The 18,432-nt window shown below is 45.4% G+C and overlaps 1 protein-coding gene across 21 annotated transcripts in view; it reads right to left on the bottom strand.

Moving 5' to 3' along the window:
- Positions 1-18,432, bottom strand: part of BIN1 (bridging integrator 1) — a 108,040-nt gene extending 89,608 nt beyond the window's left edge. For 19 of the 21 annotated variants that reach the window (XM_070241726.1, XM_070241729.1, XM_070241730.1 and 16 more), the window contains exon 1: positions 18,114-18,413. In XM_070241726.1, coding sequence (XP_070097827.1) covers positions 18,114-18,398 — 285 coding nt within the window. In that variant the 5' untranslated portion in view covers positions 18,399-18,413. Of the gene's footprint in view, positions 1-14,676; positions 15,269-18,113 lie in introns of all 21 variants that reach the window. The other 2 variants (XM_014732372.2, XM_070241755.1) reach the window with 1 other exon arrangement.

Genomic DNA, 18,432 nt, shown 5'->3' with positions numbered 1-18,432 from the left:
CAGACCCCTCGACCCCAGAAGGACTAAGGCTGGCCAGGACCGGGGTCTTACAAGAGCCACTTCTCCTCTTGGGCCTTCTATCCAGAGAATTCTACCCAGAATCCCTAAGAAGGCCTGCAGGCTGCCTTCAAAAAGCCCCAATAATCCAATACCGTGGCAGACGGAGCCCAGTGCCTCAGGAGACGTCCCGGATTCACAGGAAAAGGTCCTTTTCTTTTTCTACTTTTATTGCTTTCACTTCCTGTTCCTCTTTGGTGTGGAAAGCAGGAGGCGCGGGAGAGAAAGCAGAGGGAGACAGGGACACGAAGGGGGAGCAGAAGGGGAACAGAACAAGGCTGCCCACCGCGGGCTGACGCGGGAGCAGAAGCAGCAGCACGCCCGGCGACCACGAGGGGCCTGAACGCGCCCACAAGTGTCTCCCTAATTCTTGCTGTGAGCTGGATGTCGATCCATTTTAGAGATGAGAAAGTGGTTCTAGGAGACTAACCACTGATGGTAATGGCTAATACTGATGGAGTGCTAATCGTATGCCAGGATGCTGTTGAACTCACTTAATTCTCACTAGGAGAATAGATGTCAATATTATCCCTGTTGGCAGAGGAATCAACTGAGTTAGCGAGGGAGAATCTGAAATTGGGTCTTTGGTCCCCTGAACGATCAAGTCACACTCTCTTCCCAGCTAGGCAAAGCAAACGGTCACTTGTTTCCTGGGCCTGCCCTCCTCTCTCCCCCCAGGGTCATATGGCACATTCTGGGGGTGTCCGGGGGTCCCCTCCGACCCCTCCGCCGGGCCTCTGACACAGACACACATTTCTGAGGCGTGGGCTTTGGGGATAGATGCCCTTTTCTCCAAAGACTTTCAGGAAAATCTGGAAACTGGCAAGCCCTCAGAATTCATTCATTCATCCTTTCATTTGTTCTCATTCACTTACTCAGCACAGGCTCATTGAGCGTCTGTTCTGAGCCAAACCCCGATGAGTTGCTGGAGACACAGGGACGAAGCGGACAGGGCACAATACTTCAGGGTGCAAATCATTTTCCCTCAGAATTTTGAAGACTTTGCTCCATTGCCTTCCAGCTGCCAATGTTGCTGTCTAAAGTTATTGAAGCATAAAATAAAAAGAATTTTTTTCAAACTATGTGTATCACTTTTTCAAATGACTAGTAAGTTATTAGGACAAAAATACTCAAGTTGCTTGGACTTAACCACTGAATAAACGGAACTATTAGGTGTTTCTGTCAGCCCAGGAGGAGCAGTGAAAGAATTTCTGAGACGTGGACGGCACCATGACCGGGGGAGGTCTGGGGGACTCCGCTCTGGGGGAAGTTCCTGCAAGGGCCCATGCCGCCACATTGAGGGTAGGCAGCTGTTTTATACGTGAGTCCAAATTGCCTTCCAGGAGGTTTTCATTTGTAATCTAATCAACAAACTCTGAGAGGGAAACAGTCTCCAAGCAGCTGTGGTGTCAAGACTCCAAATATCTAATTTTCTCCCGCCAGGACTGTCTCACACGACGAGTCCAAGGCCTTTCTTGGACCTGCCTTTTATTTCCACATGTGCAAATTACACATTTTTCTTAAATCTGTGGGATTTAGGGATTTGTTAAAAAGCGTTAGGAGGAAAGGCACCAACACGCCAACAAGTGTTTCTCTCTGGACAAGTAGTTTTCACTAATTATTCCTTCCTGCTTTAGAACTTCCTGTATTATCAGAATTTTTCCCAATGGTTTAAAAGGATCTTTTAACAAAGCTCTGAATGTTTTGGATTGACTCTGTACCTAAGTTCCATTAACAAGAACTAAGGACACAGTACGAAAATATCCACTGCCTGTCATCCTCCTTTTGAGAAACGAAACCCCTGGTAATAAAAATAGCCTTTGCTTGCAGTTAGAAGAGAGACAATTTAAAAAGAAAAAGAAAAGGAAAAGCAGAAGGAAAACTGTCTGTTAGCAAGTCTAAATTCAGACAAATGTCTGAGGGGCTGAACGAAGGAGACGGTCCAGGCCCTGCACCCCACGTCCCCACATCCTCTGCGGGGCAAGGAGGGGGCTGGTGACTTTATGCAAGGCGCTGATTTTAGATGTGGCCGCAGATTAATTTTAGAAGGCCTTGACATTCTAACTGAGTCATCCCTGGGCGGCCTGTTTGGAACTAACGGGGCGAGCCCGATTCAAGCTGGCCGTCTTCTCAAGTGTCCCAGATCTCGGGGCTCTGCCAGCTCCTGGAGTCGGGAGGCCTTGCTCCCATCGGCAAGCGCCATCTCACGCAGGGAGGGCCTGGACCATCAGTTGAAAGGGGCAGGACCACCTCAAAACACACAGAGGGTCCTGGAGCTCTGTTTCCCTGGGCAACTTGAAGACAGCTAGTGTGATCCCACCCAGAAAACCAACTCCGCCCTTTCCATTACACCAGCAGCTAGAAAGCACCTACTGTCCACACAGATGGTGGGCAATGATTCCCAAACCTGATCATCCATATCTGCTCGAGAGCTTACTAAAAATAGAGATACCTAGGACCAGCCCCAGACTTGCAGATTCAGTACATCTGGGGAGGACCCTGAGGTGTTCAGGGGTCATCCATGTCTGGGAGCCAATGCTGTGGGGGACCCAGAACCAAGAACACACAGCCTCTGCCCTCAGGCTCTCACAGAAACCTCAAGATGGCCACAGGGAATGGACTATGCTGACTGAGCAGTCTGGGCCACGTGTCCCACTCCTGGCTAGGGTGGGGTCTCCTCCTAACACAGGGCCTGAGAGCAGGAGTCGAGTGGTTCCCCAAAGGAAATTGGAGTGGTTGTTATGGAACAGGGGAATGGGTGTTGGGCAGGCGAAAAATAGCAAATGTCTTCCTCAGTCTGCTATCCCAGCAGTTTATCACCCCGAGGTGCTGCAGCATCCAAGACTCCAGTAAGCATCCTGTAAGCGACATCATTTGTTTTCCTGCCCAGTACCGTTCCCACTCCTCTAAACACATATCCTTCCTTGGAGGATTGCCCCTCCCCTCATCCCTGTAGCCGGACCCACCTCCTGGTCTCAGTAATTGGTCCAGAGGTGGGCACCTGACTCAGGCTAGGCCAATCAGAGCCCTTCCCAGGGATTTTCTGAACTGGGAGCCAGGAGGAAGGCCCATTCTTCTTAGGTGGCAAATGTGTGAGGCGGTAATTTTGGAAGTTTCAAGGCCATGCCCTTCACTGCGTGGAGAAAGCCAGTGGAAGAAAATGAAGGCAACATTCAAAGAGAAGCAGAAGCCGCAAAGGAGAGGATGTCCTGGTCGCCCTGAGCTCCTAGTTCTGTCAACCCAGCTTCTACCCAAGTCTGAGTTGGGTTTCTGTCACAACTAAAGAATCATAACTAATATTCATGTTATATATATATATATGCAGTTTGTCCCAAAAGAGGATAAATAGGCTGAAAAGGAAATGCTGGGTCCAGAACCCTTTCTCACAGCCCAACAGACATACTTCTCAGACTGATTATTCACCCACCAAATTCAGGTTTAGTCATTCAAGAAATTCAATCAGAGAGGTTTGGTTCAATAAAGGCATGCTTCCTGGAGGGGGGGAAATTTCAGGCTGGATTTTGAAGGGCACGCTCAAAGCAGTACAGCGGGCTGAAGATTTCTTTATTCCAGGAAGGGCTGTGTGCACTAAGGACTCCACGCAAAGATCTGCAGAGGCACACGTACTGTACTTGCTGTTTCAGCAGCATGCCAGGTCAGGAAGGGCTCGGGACCCCTGCAGGGAACGTCCTGGGGGAGATGAGCTGGCCCCTCAGCTGTGCATTCACCTCAGATCAGGCGGAAGCAGAGTCTCCCCTGAAAGGTCTAGGGAATATCGATCAATAAGGCTCTCCACAAGCGCACAGAACTTTGTTCCCATAAAGCTGCATTCCCTCCCCTCTGCTTTGTGGTGTTGTTTTCATACAAATCACATCTTTACACGTTCTGTGACCTTAACACAGATTTCTAATTATTGCTTTATGCAGTTGTCTTTTAGATCAGATGGAAAAAGAGAGTTACTAACAATGTACATTTATGCTGTCTTTTGTATTTACCTGTGTAGTTACTTTACTTTAACTACAAAAGTAACTCTTTTGTAGTTACTTTACTGGTGCTTTTTATTTCTTCATTTAGATTCAAGTTACTCTAGTGTTTCTTTTATTTTAGCCTGAAGGAGCTCCATCAATATTTCTTTATGTTTCTAGGAGACAGGTCTCCTAGTGATGAATGTTCTCAATATTTGTTTATATGGGAATATCTTAATTTCTTCTTCATTTTGAAGGACAGTTTTGCTGGATATAGAATTCTTGTCTGACGGTTTTTTCCTTTCACCACGTTAACTATGCCATCCCACTGCTTCCTGGCCAACGTTGTTTCTGATGGATAATCAGCTTTTAATCTTGCTGAGGGTCCCTTGGACAGGATGAGTCACTTTTCTCTGACTGCTTTCAAGATTCTTCCTTTGTCTTTCTCTTTTGATAGTTTGATTATGATGTGGCTAGGCGGGGATCTCTTTGAATTGACCCTACCTCAAGTTTGTTGAGCATTCATAAATATATATATGTCTTTGATGAAAAGTATGAAATTATATTTTTCATCAAATTTTGGAAGTTTTCATCCAGTATATCTTCAAATATTTTTCTGCCCCTTTCTCTCTCTCCTCTCCTCTGAGTCTCCCATTATGCATATGTTGGTATATTTGACAGTGCCCACAGGTCTCTGAGGCTCCATTAATTTTTCTTCATTCTTTTTTCTTTCTGTTTCTCAGACTGGATAATCCCAATTGAGCTATCTTTAAAGTCGTTGACTTTTTCCTTCTGTCTGCCCAAATATATTGTTGAGCCCTGCTGGTGAAGTTTCCTTTTAGTGATAGTACCTTTCACATCTAGCATTTCTATTTCTATATATGTATACATATATATGGCCATGTCATATTAAAATAACGTGTGAGAATGATGTCACAACAAACAGAGAGCACCAATAAAGAGACACTACATATGATTGATAGGTATGTTTTCTTTCAGTATGATGTGGTTTCCTTTAATTCTTTGGACACATTTAAAGTAGCTACATTTATTTATTTATTTATTTATTTATTTATTTATTTATTTATTCTTTTGAGGAAGATTAGTCCTGAGCTAACATCTGCTGCCAGTCCTCCTCTTTTTGCTGAGGAAGACTGGCCCTGAGCTCACATCCGTGTCCATCTTTCTCTACTTTCTATGTGGGACACCTACCACAGCATGGTGTGCCAAGTGGTGCCATGTCTGCACCTGGGATCCGAACCAGCGAACCCCAGGCAGCTGAAGTGGAGCATGTGCACTTAACTGTGCTATATCACCGGGCCAGCCCCTAAAGTAGCTACTTTAAAGTCTCTGTCCAGCAAGTGCAACAACTGGGTTTCCTCAAGGACAGATTTTTCTTCCTGTGAATGAGCCATACCTTCTTGGTTCTTTCCATGTCTCACAATTTTTTGTTGAAAACTGGACATTTCAGATAACACACTATGGCAATTCTGAAAGTCAGATTCTCCCTCTCCCCAGGGTTTGCTGTTCTTGCTACTGGTAGTGGGTTTTTCGTTTTGTTTGTTTAGTGCCTTTTTTGAACTAATTCTGTATAGAAGGTGTTCTCTTTCATATGTGGCCTCTGAAGTTTCTGCTCAGGTAGCCTTGAGGTCAGTTAATGATCAGACAGAGATTTCCTTAAACATCTGGAACCAATGAGACCCCCAGTCTTTGCTGAGGGCTGGGTGAGCGTGTGTGTGAGTGTGTGACTGTGTGTGTGAGTGTGAGGCCATGCCTTCCACACTCGGCAAGTGGTTTGCAAGCCTGGGAGCCTTCCCCTCCTGCTTGCACAGTCTCAAGGTCAGCCAGGGGCAGAGTTTAGGGCCTTCTCAGGTCTTTCTGGAGTCTGCATAGAGCCCTGAGCCTGCCCACAGCCCTGCACATGGCCTTCTAGGTTCCTGTGAACATTTCAGGGCTTTTCAATACTCCTGTGGACAGCTCGTTCCCCAGCTTTCTTCTTAAGCCTTTTGACTAGTCTGTTATTTGGCCCAACTGTTATCAACTGCCTGTAATTGTTTTCAACAAATGCTCCCTAGGAAAGGGGTTTTCACACTGTGTGTGCTCAGAATCTGGTCAAATACAGACAGCCTTGCTAGTGGGGATCTTCCAGGGAACCAGCAGGGGGTCAAACAATGGCAGCTGACTGGTAATAGGGCTTTGAAAGAGCTGCGGGCCAGTTCAGCTCCAGAGGTGGCTGCCAGGCTGCTGATTTTCTCTGCAAATGTGGGCTGTTATTTTTCAAGGCTACCATGGGGGATTGGACTAGCACAAAATAAAATGCCACAAAGCTCACCATTCTTACCAAGATTCACCCATTTTTCTTGAATAAGCATTCCTCAGATTTCTGCAAGCCTGTGGTTAATTTCCAGAGTTCTAAAAAAGTTGATTCTGACAGTTTTTGCCAATTTTCTCAATGTGTTCATAGAGAAAAATTTCAGAGGTCCTCACTCCGCAATTTTCACCAATCCACTTCATATTCTGCATTCTACTCCACAACATACCCAAGTGTTTTAATATAACCTTATGTGATTTTAAATTATTTACCGTGGGATGAAATCGACTCTCTCGAAAGATACATTGAGTCTATTCTGGGACCTGACGCCCACCAGCACACCCCCTAAGAAGAACAGCTCGTTGTAACCTTCTAATGGTGTGTTCTCTCCTCCAGCAGACAGTAACTTCCCCGGGTGCAGAACCAATCAGCCTTCATTTCTGTCAACCACGCCTGGCACAGAACTTGAAAGAGGATGACTGCAAATGTGGAGCCAAAATGAGTGGTGCATGCTCTTATGAATCTGAATGTACCAACACGGGGAGGGCTAGCCAGGAACCCTTGGGGAGAACGCCCGTATGGCCCCACTGCTCTGAGTTCAGTGCTTAGACCCAGCTCTCACACAAACCATGGTCGTTCCCAAACTGTGCGTTCTCTGCCGTGAGCTCTGAGAGGTTTCCTGCTGGGAATCACCATCTTGAAATTCCAGGTTAGAAGCCTCTGAGGCCACCAACGGATACGTTTCTTTCAAAGTGAATCAAATCAAGTAGATTAGAGACGACTGTTGCCCAGGGCATTTCTATCACAGCTTCTGCCTCTGAACTCAAATAGCAATTGCTCAAAAGAACGATATAAACAGTGAACTCCAATGGCTGCAATCCAGCCAGTGCACATACACCTGTTTTTATAAAATTATAAAACCAGCAAGAATGATCTTTATGTTCGCCTCTGATGCTGCTGTTGAACATTATATATATATATACATATATATACACTAAATACTTTACATATAGTATATGTATATTATACATTATGTTATATGGTTATAACATATATAGCATCTATAAATATTCAACAACATATATACATAGACACACAGAGTTCTGTTACCAGTCCTTTCAAATGCATGGTTAAAATACCACGATTTCTTGGCCACCGTAGAGGACACCATGTTCGGGGTCACCCAGCCAGGGGAGCTCTCTTCCTTTCTGCCTCGTGGGAGGCAGGCTTTGCCTCCCTATGCGGCTCGAGGAAGCCAGGCCCTCTTCGTCCTCAGTCCCCAGTAGCCCGGGGAGCTTACACGACTCAGGCTCAGCTGACTGGGTGCTTCTGCCAGAGTCAGCGAGCCGACGAGATCATCTATCCTGGCGGAGGCGCCGAGGACCCAGGGAGGGTGGCAGTGGGTGTCCACTGGCAACGGTACCCACTCCAGACGGCCTCTGAGACAGGCCCTGGGCAGTGATCAGGCCACCCTTGGTCTCTGTCCTCTCTGCTCACAGCCTCCTGGGTGCCCCCCGCAGCCGCAGTGCTCTCCTAATGCATCCGTGCCTGCCTCAGCAGCCAGGGCCATCTGCACCATGCCCCCCTCAGACCTCTGGCCATTGCTCACTCGTATTATAAATAGTCTTGTACGTTTTCTTCACGATTGGGAACCAGGAACCTGCTGCGGTAGGCTTTGTGCTGACAACTAGAAATGGCAAGCAATAGGATATATTGGAGTATATGAAGAAGCCATTTGGTTTAAACTTAATTTGGCCTGACTTTGTTTTTTCCAAAAGGGCCTGACTGTAGCCATTGAGCAGGCATTGCATATCTGCTTTAAACATTTCCTATGGCAAGAATAAATGGCCTTAAGATAAAGGTGCAATTTCCCCCCACATTGGCATTTCCTTAGGGATAAGCATCTTTCCTTAGGCTAAGAACTGATTGCTGTGCTCACCTGTGACCACCCAGCTCACCTGTGACCACGCAGCTGGAGACAACACACCTGCCACCCTGCTGTGTCCACGAGACAGCAGACCCACCTGCTGTTTCCATCAATCGCTGTGCCGACAGAGCAGTCTCGTGACTATTGTAAAAGGGACATTTCAATCATATGTGAAACAACCTGTCTGGGGGTATATAACCACTCTGTGCACCCCACTTCTTTGGTGCCCTTTCTTCCTTCAGGAAGAAAGGCCCCGGGCCATGGTCCTCACGTTTTATCTCAGAATAAACTCTCCCAAATTTTCATTTATAGATTGGTTATGGATTATTTTCGTCAACATTTCTTGGCGTAGTCACGGCAGGATTTCAGAGAAACCCACCGGAGACCACCTGGAATCTACACTGAACTGGCATTTGGTACCAATAAGGGCCCATTGAGCGCCCCCCCGCCCCCCCCCAGATCACTGCATTCTTCAGGTGACCCTGGTGAGTTCTCCTGAAACCCGGAACTCCTTATTTTAAGTTGACGGTCCAAGAGTTTATATGAGCTGGTTAAGGTCTTAAGACTAGGTGTCTTAAGGGGTACCGGTACATACCCTAGGTAAGAGGAAGCTGGGAGGAATTTGCTAGGCCAGAGGAGCCTAGAGGGAATTTCTCAGGCCAGAGGAGCCTAGAGGAACTTGGGAGTGAATGGGGAATGCTGACCTTTTTAATTTGGCTTTAAATCAGAAAGAATTATGTTTATAAAGTCTGAACAAACTTCTTGATAGAGAAATGAGAGACTGAACGTGTTCAGCTCCGAAGAAAAGGGACAGTAGGTCCTCCTGGCCTTTACCAAAAGGCACCCTTAGGTGACTAAGGACCTCAGCGGGAGTGTCAGAGGATCAATCCTCGCGACGTGCAGCAGTCCCATAGGGAACTCCACTCTCATTCACGGTAATTAATTACAGGCTCGTCCAGGGACACGCACATAAGGGCTGGTCACCCGGCGCTCTGAGCACCCACGGCAGTGTTAGACTGCCAGAGGGAGAAACCGAGGCACGTAAGAGAGTGTTTACAACCTTTCTATCGGGAGTAATACTCACAAGCAGCACACTTTCTGACCCATTACACTGTCCTTAGAAGTTGTTCGGACTTTATAACAAAACAAAATTAAAACAGAAGTGGGAAATTGAGCTTCTAAAACAGCCCGATCAGTTCCCGAATGGGCAGCCTTTCCTCCAGACTCCGGTTGGCTTCATGCTGTGACTGCAATTGCTTAACAAAGGGGGATCCCAAGCCAGATTGCTAAGGCCAAAAGAAAGAGAGAAAGAGGGTAAAAAAACCTGGGAATAGGGGCTGGCCCCGTGGCCGAGTGGTTAAGTTCACGAGCTCCGCTGCAGGCGGCCCAGTGTTTCATTGGTTCAAATCCTGGGCGCGGACATGGCACTGCTCATCAAACCACACTGAGGCAGCGTCCCACATGCCACAACTACAAGGACCCACAACGAAGAATATACAACTGTGTACTGGGGGGCTTTGGGGAGAAAAAATAAAATAAAATCTTAAAAAAAAAAAATTTTAAAAAAAAACCTGGGAATACAAGTTTTTCCACTGCGGTCTGCTGTGAGAACACCTAAGTCAGAAATCTAAGGAAAATCTTTGTCCTATATGTCTGTCTGTCTGTGTGTGTCTATATATGTTACAAATGTGTGGTATTTTACCTCCGGATGGTACAATTTCTAAAGAGCTCTATTCAATTGACTTAAAGTAAGTGCTTACAAAATGTTTTTCTAAATACAACTAACCCAAATGTCTTTCAAGTTAACATGCTATAGATTAATCTTTGGTTAATGAAAGTTTAAGTTGTTGGTTTGATTGAAAAGGCATGTCCTCAAGAGTTGTTGGTATTTGAATATGATGCAGACATGCAGCCTGGGTTTACTAGTCAAATAAGCTCACGTTGTCTGTTAAATTCGTCAGCAAAATAATAGCTTTAAATGATAACTAATTTTGTCTAATGTCTCATGAAGTTTTGCAGGTAATCTAAACATCATTATTGGGAACAAATGGTTTAGATATAAATGAAATAAGAGTTTATAGATAAACTTTTAGCAATAATTATAGTTTATGGCGTGTGTATTTAAAATAACTTCCAAAATCTTTTGGGTAACTTGAAATTTTGAAGTTTTGCTAGGTTAACGTAAATGAATGATAACATTCATTGAGTACCTAGATCATTTCCAAATAAGATATTAGACATTAATTACTAAATGTAAGTTTATCTACTTTTGGCTTTTTATTGCAGAGAGGCTAAAAGTGTTTGGGTGTTTTACTGTAAAGTGACGTGTTCCTAGAAATTATGAAAAGTATTTAGAATGCTGATATAAAACACAATTCATAATCGCTTACCTTTTTAGTGTTTACTATGGTCTGTTAAAGGTTAGTTAAGGAGTTCTAATATATGTGGCTAAAGCTACTAGAAGTTAATAAGGAAAATGTATTTATATTCAAGGAAAGTAAAGTGTAAGTTTTCAGTAAAGAAGGTATAAAAAGAATGGAAAAATTTTGTTTGATTGGTTAAGAAAGATAAATTTGTCCGAAAGTACTAGGAGGAAAAAAAAAAAGAAAGACTTTGGACTTTGGACAAATTCTGAATGTAAAATAAAGTTATAGAAGGTTTGTGTAAGAGAAATTCAGAAAGGAGTTTTATGCCTGGTCAAGTTGGCTAAGATTAAAGTAAATCTAATTAAGCAAATGAGTTTTAATGTTAAAAATAAGCTGGTGCAGAAATTAAAATTTGGTTTTTCTCAAAGATAATTTTCTTAAACTCTTAGTCTGCTCTTGATAAAGAAGTTATAAAAGGTTTTTCCTTCTGAGTAAGTTTACAGAATATCTATGTTTTGTTAAGGTAATTTCCTAGGTGCAAAAAGACAGAGGTCTCTCTATTCAGGTTTTTTTGCTGTTGTCACTTTGGTTAAATATCATGAGCCTTGTTTCATTGACCCTTGTTTTACAATGACAAGATCAGCAACCTCTTGATCGTGTTTAAGTGTTTTAAAATCTTTTGATATTTTTGACAAGCTTCTCCCTCAAAGAAAATAGTCAAGTCCTAAATAAAGGTTTTCCTTTGACCAGGATGAAGGAAGAGAATTTCTCTGAGGATTTTCAGAGGGCCCCTGGGACTTCTCAGAGAAATTTGTTCTCTCTTCCTATGAAAGAGGGATGCTAATTAGGCTTGTTCGGTATGCTAAATTGCATGGGAAGCATTCTGAAGTAAATGATGATAAAACTTCTTAGGTTATATTGTGTAAGTAAATATTATTCACTATTTTAACCCTGCTACCTTGCTTCCAACATCACAAGGGGAGAAGACCAGGACTGCATTCTATTGTTTAATTTAGTTTACAAATGGGTCTTACTTAAATGATAACTGAGGATGTTATCAAGCTGGATATGCTGTCCAGCCTCAAGAATGCCTGCTACTTTCTGTTAACTCTGTTAACCCAGTAAAAAGATTTCCTTCTACAGACTTAAGAAATCGCCACAGAAGAAAAAATATATATATATATACATAAAGGTTACAACAAAAGGGAAAAACAATACTTTTGGAAACTTTTTCCCAGTGACTCATATAGCCTCTACTTGTTGTGCTGTGTGCCCAAAGTATAACCCAGAGAAGCCACTTCATGAGTCACAAGGCCACTTTCCCTTCCTAAGGGACCCTTTGAGGTATGACAATTGGACTTTGTCTAAATGCCTCCATCTCAAGGAAGAATATATCTTGTATATGTTCTCACATTGTTTGAGGCTTTTCCTAGCAGAAGAGCGATGGCTTTAGGTAAATTATTATTGAAAAGCATAATTCCTGTTTGAGGAATTCCTCCCGAGTTACACAGTGACTGGGGGACTCAAATCTATTTGTAACGTTTGGCAAATATTGCAGCATTTCCACTGCGCTTACCATCCTCGATCCTCAGGATTGGTAAAAAGAACTAACGGCACAACCAAAACTTAATTGGCAAGCTTTCCGAAGCATTTACTCTCTCACGGCCAAAAGCTCTTGTGCTCGTGTTCCTTCATCTTAGATCTGTACTTTTTGTAAACATCGGCTGACTCCTTTTGAAATAATAGTAAAACAACCTATGCAATTAGATGAAGAAATATATGAACCAACTTTGCTTAAGGGATATATTACATTGTTGTCATGGTCTTATTGAGGTGCTTAAAAGAAATGAAAGATTGGTAGCTGATTCTTTCACAGAGAGCTCCCAGAACTCAAGGATCTTGGACTATAACCTGGAGAATTTATTCACTGAAAGAGACATCAAATAAAAGACTCTATACAGCCCAGCTGGAAAGGGCCATACCAGGAGGAGAAGACGACGACATCTGTTGTAGACAGCTGTCCCAACACTACGGACCAAGTCTGTATTCCTGACCTTATATCTCCTCATTTAAACCTTTGTTATGCTTAAACTGTATACCTACTTTATAATTTGTTTGGAACGCTATCATACTTAAAGTGATTAATTTGGAACAGACTGGTCTTGAAGGCCAGGCGTTTATCAGGTGTCTCCTAATGGACTCAATGGTTATGTTAAACAAATCTTTGGCCTTGGCTACTGCCTGGATGGCTAAGACACTGCACCCTGAGTTTCCTTTAAAAGCAGGGAAGGAGTCAGGGTGCGTTAAAACCTGTTGCCAATCTCCCTCTCTTTAAGGCCAGATGGGCTCGTTCAGTGTTACACTGGTATGGCTATATTTGCAGCTATATTTGCTTCTTCTTTGGGGCTAAAAGAAGTCATTATTACATATGAAAGCTCTGACTAAATTTACTCAAGAAGCCCTTAATGATAGTCAAGCAGGAATACCCTTATTTAAATACTGAAATGTCTTTAATGAGAAGGGCTGTCCTTCAAAACAGAATGGCTTTAGATATTCTTACTACATCCCAAGGTGGTACATATACAATCATTTGGACTGGATGCTGTGCTTTTATACGTGATGAATCTTCCAATGTGTCATCTCTGCTAAAACACATGAAGAAGTAGGTGGATGCCTTATGCGATCCTGCACCCAGTTTGATTTGTTTGGTTGGCTCCCTTTCAGTATTGGTTCCCTTTTTCGATCCAGATTGCAATTCCTATTTCTATTACCTATTGGAGTTCTTGTACTAGTCATAATATTCAAACTAATTGTTGTTTTCTTTAATCAGTGCTGTAAAAATAGCATACAAACTAGAGTAATGGTTGCTTGGTGACTCCAGATGGTTGATCTATCGTATAATCCTGGACAAATTTCCTTTTCTGATAAGGACTATTCCTAAGAACTCATTTTAAACTAATGTTTTCAAATATGTTGAGCTATTGTCATCATTACTGTACTTGTTCTATAATCATATACAATGTAAATGTGAAGTGTCATAGAAAAGCACATATATAATGTTTGTGCAACAATCTAAAATTAATTGAAAAGTACATAACATATGAAATGCTTCCTCTGTTAATATATATACTTCCATACTTGTCCACTATTTCCCCCCAACGTGGACAACTGGGCAGATAAATGAGATGAAAGCCTAGCACTGAGGGACATGATGGACCCAGGGCAGGCAGCAACCACCCTGGCACCGAGGGACAATATTTTGATCATCAATGCTTTCTGTCGAAAGATTATAGATCAGAAGGGGTAAATGACAAATAGAAATGGCAAGCAATAGGATACATTGGAGTATATCAAGAAGCCATTTGGTGTAAACCTAATTTGGCCTGACTTTGTTTTTTCCAAAAGGGCCTGACTGTGGCCATTGAGTAGGCATTGCATATCTGCTTTAAATATTTCCTATGGCAAGAACAAATGGCCTTAAGATAAAGGTGCAACTTCCCCCCTCATTGGCATTTCCTTAGGGATAAGCATCTTTCTTTAGGCTAGGAACTGATTGCTGTGCTCTCCTGTGACCATCCAGCTCACCTGTGACCACCCCGCTTGAGACAACAGACTGCCACCCTGCTGTGTCCACTGAGACAGCAGACCCACCTGCTGTGTCCATCAATTGCTGTGCCGACAGAGCAGTCTCGTGACTATTGTAAAAGGGACATTTCAATCATATGTGAAACAACCTGTCTGGGGGTATATAACCACTCTGTGCACCCCACTTCTTCGGTGCCCTTTCTTCCTTCGGGAAGAAAGGCCCCGGGCCATGGTCCTCACATTTTAGCTCAGAATAAACTCTCCCAAATTTTCACTTATAGATTGGTTATGGATTATTTTCATCAACAGTGCTCTGGAGTTGAAGCAGCAGCATTCCGAGCCTTCGGAGAAGGTGGGCTCACGACAAGTTTCTATTTACGCACCCCGTGGCACATGCATCCTCTGGACTCCAAAGTTTCTCAGGAGCCCCAAATGCTGGCAGAACCAGCCTCTGCTTGCACTTACCTCCTCAACCCTCCACAGCTCCAATCTAGAAGTCCTGGCTCGAAGGAGGCCTCGCAAACAACCACATCTGTCCATAGTTGAGGGTCATTGTGCTGCTGAGGGGGTGAGACCCTGCGAGGCTTCAGTGGGGGGCCTGGAACAAGGCTGCTTTCCTGAATGCAAAAGCAGGCATCCTCCTGAGGGTTGGTCATGGGACTCCCGAAAGCGAGCTCATTCATGGCCCTGCCCCGCCCTGCCCACCCGGGTCTAGTCCAGGGTAGGTCGGCCAAGCCAGGTCTGCGTGGGGAGGCCGAGGGCTGTGAGTCCCTGGAGGCCTTGCTGGGAACATAGAGGCGCTCCCCAGCGGCTTCTCCTGTGGGTGGAGGTCAGAAGGCCTAGGTCCCTGGAAAAAGGCGAGCGGCAGAGACCTGGAGAGCCCAGAAGTCACCAAGATGCCAGGTAAAGAGCATGTCCCTGCATAGTTCATTTCTGTGCTTCCAAATAAGGAGTTTCTATTTGTTCCAAATGTGCGATGAACGCTGCCAGGAGGACCCAGCGCCATGACACGACCCTCCAGTGCTGCTGGACTCCGTGTTACACAAGTACACTCGGGCTGCGGGATGAGAGGCAAGAGGCCTTGAGAAGGCTGGGACAGCACAGTCAAGATGAAAAGCTCCAGAAATCTTATACGAAACCCCCAAATAGAAAAACAGGAAAGAACAACAAGACGTTCAAATATATTTCATGAATTCAGTAGAACTTACAAGTTCACCTTCTAATATTAACTTATCATACTGCTAGGGTGGTGGAACCCTGGGGCCCTGGAACCCAGCCTGGCCATGCGCGACCCTCACCACAGACGCTGTGAGATAATGAAGGGGTGTTGCTTTAAGCTGCTATGTTTTGGCTTAATTTGCAACGCAGCAATAGATAATCTCTGTTATGACTTTCATGCAAAAGGTATTTTCTTCTTAATTTTTCCACTGTCAAATTAATATACACTCTTTAAGAAAATTTTAGGAGGAAAAACAAAGTAAAACCACCAAGTTTCTCACCATGCAACTGGCATCACGTTAATCATTTGATCTATTTCTTTTTTGCTTTTTCTTCTACTTAGAGGGCGTTTCGCCTAGTTACAGTCAGTCATTACATATGTATAACCTTTTTCCTGTTTTCTTTTAGTTAATACTTTTGGGTTTTGCTGTTCGTCTCTATTCATTTTATCCTGAATGTGTCTACGAGGTGTTCCGGATGGGGACAGATTTCACATTAACCACCTTACAGTAAACAACAAGCCTGTGGCCCCCCTTGCTCCCGTCCTTCCGCGGTGACACAGTGAGAGCCAGAAGGACAATGTCCAGCGAGCGGCGGACACAAGGGCCGAGGAGGGAGCGTTTGCAGTGCAAACGTGTCCCTGGGGGCAGAGGCCTTAGAGCAGCGTGTGCCGTTCCCAGGCCTCGCCCCGCGGAAACGTGAGCTCGTTCCTCCAGCTCTGCAGCTCCCTCACTACCTTTGAGTTGTGAATGGACTTCTCAGGCTTGGGTTCAGCCCAGGATTATGGACTGAATGTTGGTGTCCCCGCCAAATTCGTATGCTGAAGCCCTAACGCCCAATGTGAGGCTGTTTGGTGGGGGCCCTGGGGCGGTGACTGGGGCTGGATGAGAGGGAGGCCCCGCATTGGTGACCTTACAAGAAGAGACACCAGCGAGCCGGCTTCCTCTGGTGCTCTCCCTCTCTCTCTCCCTCTCTCTCTCTCTCTCTCTCTCTCTCTCTCTCTCTCTCTCTCTCTCGCTCTCGCTCTCCCTCTCGCTCTCGCTCTCGCTCTCGCTCTCTCCGCCCAGCAAGAAGCCGGCCGTCTGCGGGCCAGATAGACAGACCTCGCCAGGACCTGCAGCAGCCAGCACCTTGATCTCGGACGTCCAGGCTCCAGAACTGCGAGAGGCAAATTTCTGTCGTTCACAGCAGACAGCCTGTGGTACTTTGTTATGGCAGCCTGAGCTGGCTAAGACACCCAGGATTCCAAGTGTCAGCAAATTCGTTCAGAAAGCCTGCAGAAATGCACAAGCATTTTCTCTACACCCCCCCATTATAAAATAATGGTACTTTTTTTTTTTTATCAGCCCACGTTGCTGCTGAGAAACTTGGTCGTCAAGATTTCAAATACGTGTACCTCTAGAGCTGATCACGGAGAGATAAACGTAGTCAATGAAAGTGTTAAGCAAATTTCATCTATAGTCATGGCTTAATCTAAATCTGTAAGCTACATAGGATCAGACTGCTTTTTTTTAAATTGCATAACCACACGTGGGGTATACACCTCTGCTTTCCACCTGGATCTCAGAACGTCTTTCCTGGTTTCCTACCAAATAATCAATATTAAGGAATAAACACTCAAAACCAGGTTCTGCCCCGCCACACATCAGGGCCACCCGGGAGCTTCTTAGAGCAGCCGCGCGATCACTCTCTGGAGGGCAGGGGACCCTGCAAGGAAAGAAGTCCCAAGTACCGCCAGGAGCCGGACGCCACGGCCTCATGGGCACTTTCTCCTCTCAAAGCCACAGAAACATCTGGGAGGGGCTCACGGATGGACGGCGGTGCCTGTGGGGCTCCAGGCCTGAGCACCATGCCTGGACAGAGAGTGCCTGGGCTGGGGCCCAAGGGCCTGGGAGACCCTCTGAGTGAGGAGAGCAGAGAGACCCCCGAAGGAGAGCCACGCCCAGTGCACCTTGGCCTCCTAAGCTGGCCCAGTGAGGCTCCAAAACTCAGTAGCAGAACCAAAGCCTCTGCCCTGTGGCCGAATCTCTTCCTGATTCAGGAGCCAAGTCCCCTGTGATTCTGACGGCTCCCAGAGGCACCAGCGCCCCCAGTCCCTCCTGGGCATCTGAGAGCACATTCTTCAGGAGGGCCCTGGAAGCCACCCAGAAACATAGCCCAGGGCCTGTGGTCCAAGGTCAAGGTGCCCCATGTTGATTGCTCTCAGCAGAAGCCAAGGAAGGCGAGAGCTGCCTGTGTGCTCCGCCCCTGGTAGTTGGGCTGCCTTTCTGCTCTCGGCCTGACAGCCCTGCAGTTAGTTTCCATGCAGCAGGACTTAAAAATACTTTAAATAATGAAAAAATACCAATGCCTGGGCACTGCCCCAAACCAGTGAGTCTCGAGGGAGCAGCCCCCAGGTTCTTGGCATTGACTTCCTCGAGATGAGTCCCCTTATCCAGCCTCTCTTCCCCAAACTTGCATTGCAAAGATGACGACCACTCGGCCACCGTTTATGGACTCCTGCTGGGTGCCCGGCCCAGGGGCACTTGGAGCCATACCAAGAAGAGATAGAGGACACGCCAGCTTTGAGGTGCTTCCTCTTACAGGTTTCCAAAGTATAGTCCAGGCAAGCTGGAAATCCATGAGACCCTGTGGGTTTTTCGACCTCAAAATTGCTCTCATAATACTACTGAAATGTTACTCACCTCATGTCCTTGCACTGACGGTGCACACAGTGCGGGTAGAGCTGCCCGGCTTGTGCACAGCTCAGGCAGCGCTCCAGACACTGCAGTAGTCGTTTGATTACTCACGACATAAGACGTGCCAATTCCTCTTAAGATTCTCCTTAATGAAGCAGTGAAAAATGTTAACTGTATTAAATTCAAGGTGGCATAGAGGTCTTCTATCGCACAGCCGAGTGTGATGGTCGTCTCGAGGAAGGCACCTGTGCGACTGTTGGTGTGCAAACCAATCTGGACACTTTTTTTCATGGAATACCATTTTTACTCACAAGAATAAAATCCC

Source organism: Equus caballus, chromosome 18 (assembly GCF_041296265.1).
Source record: "Equus caballus isolate H_3958 breed thoroughbred chromosome 18, TB-T2T, whole genome shotgun sequence".
Classification (NCBI taxonomy): Eukaryota; Metazoa; Chordata; class Mammalia; order Perissodactyla; family Equidae; genus Equus; species Equus caballus.
The sequence above is the reverse complement of the archived record's forward strand: the minus strand, read 5'-3'. Positions and strand labels throughout refer to the sequence as shown.